At 35.2% G+C, this 9454-nt stretch overlaps 1 protein-coding gene across 6 annotated transcripts in view; it reads left to right on the plus strand.

The window, feature by feature from the left end:
• Positions 1–405: 405 nt before the first annotated feature.
• The window catches only part of FAM135A (family with sequence similarity 135 member A), a 101801-nt gene continuing 92752 nt past the window's right edge, over positions 406–9454 (plus strand). For 4 of the 6 annotated variants that reach the window (XR_014147741.1, XM_081828478.1, XM_081828480.1 and 1 more), the window contains exons 1-2: positions 510–2080; positions 8969–9048. Coding sequence is in view for 5 of the 6 variants with exons in the window: in XM_081828478.1 (XP_081684604.1) it covers positions 1935–2080; positions 8969–9048 (226 nt within the window). In the remaining variant the exon portion in view is untranslated. The other 2 variants (XM_031023965.2, XM_031023971.2) reach the window with 2 other exon arrangements.

Genomic DNA, 9454 nt, shown 5'->3' on the forward strand with positions numbered 1-9454 from the left:
TACATAATGCATTCATGCACATTTCATATATATGTAACTTCAGAAATCACTTACCTCTACCCAAGGAGTTATTTTAAAATGGTAAGTTTTACATCTTAAAAAGTAATAAGCTTATATTTTGAGTATTCATGAAAATTGTTTCTGAACCACTGAACTAAGAAAATATTCTTACTTATTATTGTCCTTTGAAGTACACATTAGTGAATTCTTAACAAAGATATAGTAGTTAATATTGATATCCATGAAACTGAATGAAAAATCTCTGAAACTTACTATTTAGCCTTATGCAAGATACAGATCTTTTAGATAAATTGAGATTGTTAAGTAACTAATGAAGCTTAGGTTTCCTTAAAATGGACTTCTTTATGTCTATCTTGTTTGAGATGTCCTTTTTTTCTTTCTCATAGGGGGAACAATATATTTTCAATAAGGGTCAGTAACTGGAAGTACAGGTTTGGTTATTTCATAATGTTAAAATGAAGCTTTAACCAGCAGAGGTAAGAATCTGTTACTTCTTTTGTATTTAAGTCAATGGATCAAAATATTTGTTGCATTTCTATGAAGAACTATTTCAAAAACTATGAAGGGTCTGAGATTTTATCCCCCTTGCAAGCTAACAAATTAGCCTGCCACAGTGCCATGGATGTGGGCAGAAGACATGAGACTCCTCGATTTAAGAAAAGGCTGCTTTGCACTCATAGTAGTAGCAGTAGCTACGGTACCAGGCAACACCTGCATATCAGTAGGTTGGATTATAGGAGAGGAACCTTAAGCTGAGGGGACCCGGATCTTTAAAATGGATAATAAGTCTGCCTGATTTATGCCTCAGGGGGAGACTGTCTCTATTAGAGGGACAATAAACAAATTTGCCCTTTGTTCCAGTATGAGACACTATCTCTGACTTCTAAGACTGTTCGCTGATCATATATCCTTATAGAAAAATCGTCTGGAACAGAGGCAGTCAGGGTCTGCTTGCAAAATATGCAGAAACAAGAGACTCTGGAGAACTGTCTTTCAACACTTTCTTACTCTGAATTGCATTTTAAAGCACGTATTATTGATAAAGATGATTGTTACAGTACTTTTTTGAAGTAGTGAAAAGATGGAAACTACTGAAATACCCAACAATAGGAGATGGCTTAAATTATAATACTCGCAGTGAAATAGTAAACAATTGAAAATAATGTTGTAAAACTACATTAATTGACATAGGTGCTCATCAAAAAAAAATAGATGAAATAAACAGTATAAAATGTACATGTGGTTTGATTCCCATTTTTATAGAAATTTTACAAAAGCACACACAGGTGACAAATATATACCAAAGCATATATTTCAATGGACAGAATCATGAATGTTTTTATTTTTGCTTGTCTATATATTTTTTTTAATCCTTTAAATGAATACTTTAGGCTTTTGTAATGAGGGGAAAAGTTTTTTTTTTGAAATTTAAAAACAAATCATAATTTAAGAACTTCACCTGACAGAAAAAAAAACCTTCATGAATTTAAATGGGGATTAAAAAATGCTAATTCTCATTGTGACTGGAGTTGCCTGGATATGCGGTGTAGAACTAGAAGAGAATAATTAGGTTACTTAATTTTTTTCTTTACTATTTTATCTGTGATAAAGTCAAGGTTTTCTTTTAGCAATTTCCTGTATTATTTATTATCATATAGATGTCACAAAGGGAAACAAATCTTAGAAAATGCATTCCACTAGAAAATATCTTAAATTATAGATTATTGCTTTCTAGTAAGTGTATTATTAGTAAGTATATTTAGTTGATTCTGGTGCTATTTAGTTGGAATAGGCTAAGTTAGGCCCACTCAATTAATTTACTTCATTTTTATTTTCTGCCTATCTATCATACTCGGAAATATGTTTAAATATTAGTGTTTTTGTAAGTTGGCATTTTTGTCATTTTGCTTCTCATGATTTTTTTTCCCCCTACTTATACCAAGGTGCTGTTACCAGATTTGTCTTCTGAGTATAAATTGAAAATGACTGAAGTTCAAGCAATGGTAGAATTCTCTGTGGAGCTAAACAAGTTCTACAATGTGGATTTGTTTCAGAGAGGGTATGTATTTTAATGTGAAGATTATAGATTTTGCATAAGAAAAGATGTACAGATTTTCATTTAAATTTAATTGCATACTTATGTTCCAGCATATATAAGGAAACAATGAGGTATATTCAAGTAATTATTTTCTTAGAGAAATTTTAGTTTTAAGTAGATGTTTGAGAATTATTCATGTGGATTTAATGATACTGCTGGATATATGTAACGTACATTTTTGAATTTGTAGTGAGCATTGAGAGGACTTCTGTGAAAATGTGTAAGATCTCATTTTTGCTTATAAAAGCTTATAGTGAATGGGGAAAATAAAATATTGCACAAAATAGCTAAGTGGGAATGCAAAATGATGAATCTTCAAGAAGTGTGTATGGAAAATGCTCTAGGTATCAGAACAGAAAGACATCTTTCTGGGTATATTAGGAAAGGCATTATGGAGAAATAGGATCAAAGTATGCTTTAAGACCTGTATCGGCAAAGATAAAGTGAAAAACCCTTTTGGTAGGAGAAAGCAACGTGAATCAAACCTTGGAAATAGGAATGGACATATATTTTTTTTTTAAAGATTTTATTTATTTGGGGTGCCTGGGTGGCTCAGTCGGTTGAGCCTCTGCCTTCGGCTCAGGTCATGATCCCAGGGTCCTGGATCGAGCCCTGCATCGGGCTCCCTGCTCCGCAGGAGGCCTGCTTCTCCCACCCCCACTCTCCCTGCTTGTGCTCCTGCTCTCGCTATCTCTCTCTCTGTCAAATAAATAAATAAAATCTTAAAAAAAAAAATTAAAAAAAAAGATTTTATATAAAATCTTAAAAAAAAAGATTAAAAAATATTTTATTTATTTATTTGACAGAGAGAGAGATAGCGAGAGCAGGAGCACAAGCAGGGGAAGTGGCAGGCAGAGGGAGAGGGAGAAGCAGACTCGGCACTGAACAGGGAGCCCAGTGTGGGGGCTCAATCCCAGGACCCTGGGATCACGACCTGAGCCGAAGGCAGATGCTTAATGACTGAGCCACCCAGGCGCCCCTGAACATGAATTTTAAAGAATATTTAGGAGATTGGATATTCTCTGGGAGAACTGCAGAAGAAAAGATAGTAAAGAAAGGAGAGGTTATATTTGTGAAGGGCTCCTAATGTCTGGAGAATTGACAGTGGGGATTTGGGCAGCCATCAGTGGTTTCCAAGTAAGAAAGAAATTATCACTATTATTACAAGAAGCATTTACTAACATGATGAAGATTGTGATAGATTGATGGTTGTAACCGTAGAAGAAATAGAAGCATAGGGGACAGTTTAGAGGTGCTTGCAGTAACTCAGGTACAAACCTGAAGGTCTGCACTAAGAGTGATATTAATGGAGCTCTGACTATCAGAAGAAGGGTGAGAGAGATTTTCTATTGAATTTTTTGTGGTGGTTGTTGTTTTGTTTTATTTTTAGCTTGTCTTGGCTTTACCATCTTGTTGAAAAAATAAAAATGGCTGTGCTCTGCTTTACTCCTTGTGGTCTCTCACTCCTCAGCAGGACAGGCTGGGCTTACCTTCATGGCAGAGACAGAAGTCAGAGAAAGAGCAGAGGATGCAGGGCCTCTTGAATTGGCACTCTTGTTACTTCCACTCCATTCCGTTGGCTAAGCAAGTTATAAGTCCAGCCCAGGAGTCTAGGCTGGCAGTTCTTAGGCCAGTAAAACTTACTTAAAGATTTTATGAGGTTTCTGTATGTCTGATACAGTTCATGCCAAGCTCTGAAACCTACACCCACAATTGTCTTGAGACATGACTATTCTCTAGATGTAATCACTACTATTTGGGGATCAGAATTCTGTGGGATCATGCCCCTCAACTTCCTAAAAGCCCTTTTGTCAAACTGAGAATGTCTACTTAGACACTGCTTTAATTTCTTTAGAGATCTTAAGAAAGGGATTTATAGCCACTCCCTTGATATAATCTTTGTCCGTGGCAGCATTTTATTTTTAAAATCTTTAGGGAGACTGAAGATGAAAACCAGTTTTGTTTTCCAATCTAGCAAGTCCTGATCCATCTATAGTCCCTCTAGATTCTGTTTGTAAAATGACCAGTTCTTTCTTTAGCTCATCTCTTTCTGGCAGAATCTTATTATACCTAGCAAGGAGTAACCAGTTGACATTTTCAGCATTCTCCCTGGAAATTAGCTTGCTCAAGTCCCAAAGTTTCTTGTCTAACTTCTTCTAAGTTACTGCTGACAGTGTATTTACCAAAAATTTCATCACTATATAACATAGGTCATGATTTTTTAAATCTCTGTAATTTACTCATTTTTCTTGCCCCTGTAACTGTTACTTTGGTCCCAAAGTCAATGCCACATATTTTAAATTTTTGTTATGGTGCACACTACTCCTAAGTTACCAATTTTTGTATTAGTTATGTATTGCCGCAATAATGCAGCTAATAACAAACACAAAGCTTCTGTGGCATCACAACAATAAACAATTATTTTTGCTCACAAGTCTGGATCAGCTGAATGGTTCTGTTCTGGGCTGGGTTGGCTGATTTTGCTGGGCTCACTTATGAATTCATACTCAACTGGCGGGTTGGCTGGGTTCTAGCCATTACAGAATGGCCTTATCTCAGTGGACTCAGCTCTGTTTTATGATCTCTCATCCTACAGCTTATTCTCACAGAGGAGGCAGGGTCCAAAGAGAAAGAAACTATCCAAGACTGTTTACGACCTAGGCTTGGAACTAGCACATTGTCATCTCTGCCACATTGTATTGCCCAAAACAAGTTAGGCAGCCCAGTTTTAAGGGTAGGGAAATAAACTCCACTTTTTATTGGAAGTCACATTGCAAGATGTGTGGACACCAGGATGGGTGAAAAAATCAGAGACTTAAAAATCATTCTACTAATACTACTGCATTCTACTACTACATTCATACTACTACTAAAATAACATTTTTTATTTTTTTGTTACTAATTTCTGTGAGTCGTGTTGGAGAAAGAATAGTAGGATTTAATGACTGATTCTATATGGAGGATGAGATTGAAAAAGCATTAAAAATATGTATGTAGATGTGTGAATATATGTGATATCTAAGATTACTTTGAAATGGCTCAGCAAAGAAAAAGTACAGATGAATCAGATATGATAAAATCTTTTTGGGGCACCTGGGTGGCTCAGTCAGTTAAGCGGCTGCCTTCGGCTCAGGTCATGATCCTGGGGTCCTTTGATCGAGCCCCGTGTCCGGCTCCCTGCTCAGCGGAGAGCCTCCTTCTCCCTCTGTCTGCCACTCTGCGTACTTGTGCTCTCTCTCTCTCTGTCAAATGAATAAATAAAATCTTAAAAAAAAAATCTTTTTAATTGGGGCACCTGGGTGGCTCAGTTGTTAAGTGTCTGTCTTCAGCTCAGGTCATGATCCTGGAGTCCCAGGATCAAGTCCCGCATTGGGCTCCCTGCTCAGCGGGAAGCCTGCTTCTCCCTCTCCCACTGCCCCTGCTTGTGTTCCCTCTCTCTCTGGCTCTCTCTGTCAAATGAATAAATAAAATCTTAAAAAAAAAAAAAAATCTTTTTCATTGTTGAAAATGGGTATGGGCATATGGGTGCATTGCTCTACTTTTTGCATATTGGGTATTTTTAATAAGAAATTTAAAAACTAATGTTGAAGTTTTAAATCTTATTGACTTGCACAATATTAGTAGTATTGAAATAAATAAGGAAGTTGAAGATTTGTTCATTTTGATATGCTGAGTTTGAGGTAAGATATCCGAATGGAGACAGTTCATAATTAATTGGAGGCTTGGAACTGGAGATAAAGATTAAGTGAATTATAATTCCATTTTATTGCCAACCATCATAAACATAGCATGTGTAATTGCTGCTTTCATTAGTTTTCTCTTAATCTACAATCTGGTTTCCCTATCCATTGAGGACTTTTGAAGACTATTATTATGTTTCTGATCTTTCAAAAATCTAACGGTTAGAGGATCACTGTTTTTAGATACATTGCTTGACTTGTTTATTTAAGCATATTTTTGCTTTTTAATTGAGGTATAATTGACATACAATATTATGTTAGTTTCAGGTGTACAACATAGTGATTTGACATTTGTCTACATTGCAAAATGATCACCACAATAAGTCTATTTACCATGTGTCACCATACAAAGTTAATACCGTATTATTGACTTTATTCCCCATCTTATATGTACATCCCCATGACTTATTTTTTAACTGGAAGTCTGTACTTCTTGATACCCTTCACCCATTTTCCTCCCCCCAACCTTCCTCCCCACTGGCAACCATCAGTCTGGTCTCTATATCTGTGAGTCTAGTTTTGTTTTGTTTGTTTTGTTTTTTAGATTCAACATGTAAGTGAAATCATGCAGTATTTGTCTTTCTCTGACCTAATTCAGTTAGCATAGTACTCTCAAGGTCCATCCATGTTGTCACAAATGGCTATCATTCTTTTTTATGGCTGAGTAGTATTCCATTGTATATATATCACATCTTCTTTATTCATTCATTGATCAATGGGCACTTAGATGGTTTCCATATCTTAACTATTGTAAATAATGCTAAAATGAACATAGGGGTGCATATATCTTTTTGAATTATTTTTTTCATGTTCTTCAGGCAGATACCCTATAGTGGAATTGCTGGATCATGTAGTAGTTATATTTTTAATTTTTGCAGAAACCTTCATATAATTTTCCATAGTGTCTATACCAACTCATACTCCCACTATGTGGGAATATTCTCTGTGCACAAGGGTTCCCTTTTCTCCACATCTTCAGCACTTATCTTTTGATATTTTGATAATAGTCATTTAAAAAGGTGTGAGGTGACATTTCATTGTAGTTTTAATTTGCATTTCCCTCATGATTAGTGATGTTGAGCATCTTTTCATATACCTAATTGGCTTCTTTGGAAAAATGTCTATTTAGATCTTTTGCCCATTTTTTTTTTTAAAGATTTTATTTATTTGAGAGGGAGAGCATACGAGCGGGAGGCAGAGGCAGAGGGAGGGGGAGAAGCAGACTCCCCGCTGAGCAGGGAGCCCCATGCGGGGCTCGATCCCAGGACCCCAGGATCATGACCTGAGCTAAAGGCAGAGGCTTAACTGACTGAGCCATCCAGGTGCCCCTCTTTTGCCCATTTTTTAATCAGGTTGTTTGTTTGGTGGGGTTTTTTTGTTTGTTGTTTGTTTTGTTTTTTACTATTGAGTTGTATGAGTTCTTTGTAATTATTTTGGATATTAACCCCTTATCAGATATATGATTTTCAAATATTTTCTCTCATTTAGTAGGTTCCTTTTCATTTTGTTGATGGTTTCCTTTGCCATGCAGGAAGTTTTTAGTTTTATGTAGTTCCAGTTGCTTATATTTTGCTTTTGGTGTCAGAGTCAAAAAAATCATCACCAAGATCTATGTCAAGGAGCTTACTGCCTGTGTTTTCTTTAATTTTACTTAATCTTTAGTTAAAATTCTCAGCATGGGAAGTTGAATAGTTCCTAGAAAGCTTTGTTCTCCTCTGGTTCCAAGGCTCCTGTGATTCCACTTTGATTTTTGGTTTTAGTCATGTTTTCAATCTGACCTTATCTTAATCTCAACTAATTATCTCTCTCTGCTTATGGTGTTTTGCCATGTTTAAGGCCAAATTGTGACTTTCAGGGTTATAGATTTAATTGGCTAGCCTTTCATTCACTCCTCTTTAATTCTGGCTTTGTGACCTGACCATATGTTCTCTCCAATGCTATACCTTGCTATAAGTAATAGTAGTAATATATTTATGTATTTTAATCTTTGTATTATTTACAAATTTAATATTTTTAAACTACTACTTAGGAAATTATTAAATAAAAATAAACAAAATATTTAATTCCCTTGTGTACATCTAAACTCATCCTGATTTGTAATCTTGATTTAGCTTTTAGTAATCCTGTGTGTGTCTCGTGTGTGTGTGTGTGCGCATAGATGTGTGTATCCTCCATTACGTATACATACTTGCAATGTAATGTTGTTAAAACACAAACATTATAATGTTTACCTCAAATTTTTTATTCTATGTAAACTGTTATTACTAATGACTGGTTGATTTCTATATATAGATATAAATATTATAAAATCCTGTACAATAAATAAATAAAAGTATATAAACAAGTAGCCCTGACCTTGAAAAAATGCTGAATTCTTTAAACCAAATACATGTCTTTATTTTGTAATTTATAGTATTAAGCCAGTTTTCAAAAACCATTATAATCTGTATTTTCTCAAAATTATGCTTAAGAAAAATTTATCTTTATTATGTTTTAAAAGAAAAAAATGAATAACCAAATTAGACCATGAAAGTCTTAGATGCCTTACTAACTCCTCTGGTTGCTAGGCCATTCTCTCATTTGAAGTAAGAAATACCAAATACATTTCTTTTGTTTCTCTAATTCATCTTTATACATGCTGATTTCCCTTTGGATCTTATAGCGTGCTGCTGATATTTGATGTGGATCTGATGTATTGTCTTTCACCAGTATTAAATATTATGGCAGGGACACCTGTGTGGCTCAGTTGGTTAAGCAGCTGACTCTGGATTTCAGTTCAGGTCATGATGTTGGGGTCTTGGGATTGAGCCCTGCCTTGGCTCCTTGCTCACCACGGAGTCTGCTTGCCCATCTCCCTCTACTCCTCCCCCTACTTGCGCTCTCTAGTGCGAGCGTCGTCTCGCGTGCTCCCTCTTTCTCTCAAGTAAATAAAATCTTTAAAATAAAGAAATAAATCTTTAAAAAATAAATAATAAATAAATAAATATTATGGGACATGGAGATAAGCAGACCAAATTTATTACTTAATACATACGGATATATAGAAATTGGGTCATTGCATATTTTAAAATATATTTTGAAATGATTTTTTTGGTCTATCTTCCTTTAGTTTTTACCAGATACGTGCATCTATGAAAATTCCACCACGAGTTCCCCACAGAGTAGAAGCTAGTTTGTTACATGCAGCAGGTAAGCCAAGGAATATTTTTAACTTTTAAGAAAAGTCTGAAGCAACATTATAATGGCAATGATAACTTTTAATTATTTTTATTTTTTTAATTACAAATATAAGATACCAACGAGTATCATTATAATAAGAAATATATTTGAGGCCTCAGTAAAACAGGCTTGATTATAGGTTCCTTGTCTTTCTCTTAGATTTCTTATGATGAGCATATGAAAGAATGTATGTAAAATTTCCACAAAAACAAACATAAGTAGGGGTGGTGTCAGTTATATCATGTAAGATGTAATTTTTAAAAATACACAGTGAATGTGGACATATAATTTGATATATGATTACAAAGGTGTTTTATGATAGGGCGCCTGGGTGGCTCAGTTGGTTGAGCGACTGCCTTCGGCTCAGGTCATGATC

This window comes from Leptonychotes weddellii, chromosome 8 (genome assembly GCF_054177405.1).
Source record: "Leptonychotes weddellii isolate Sample4059 chromosome 8, ASM5417740v2, whole genome shotgun sequence".
NCBI lineage: Eukaryota > Metazoa > Chordata > Mammalia > Carnivora > Phocidae > Leptonychotes > Leptonychotes weddellii.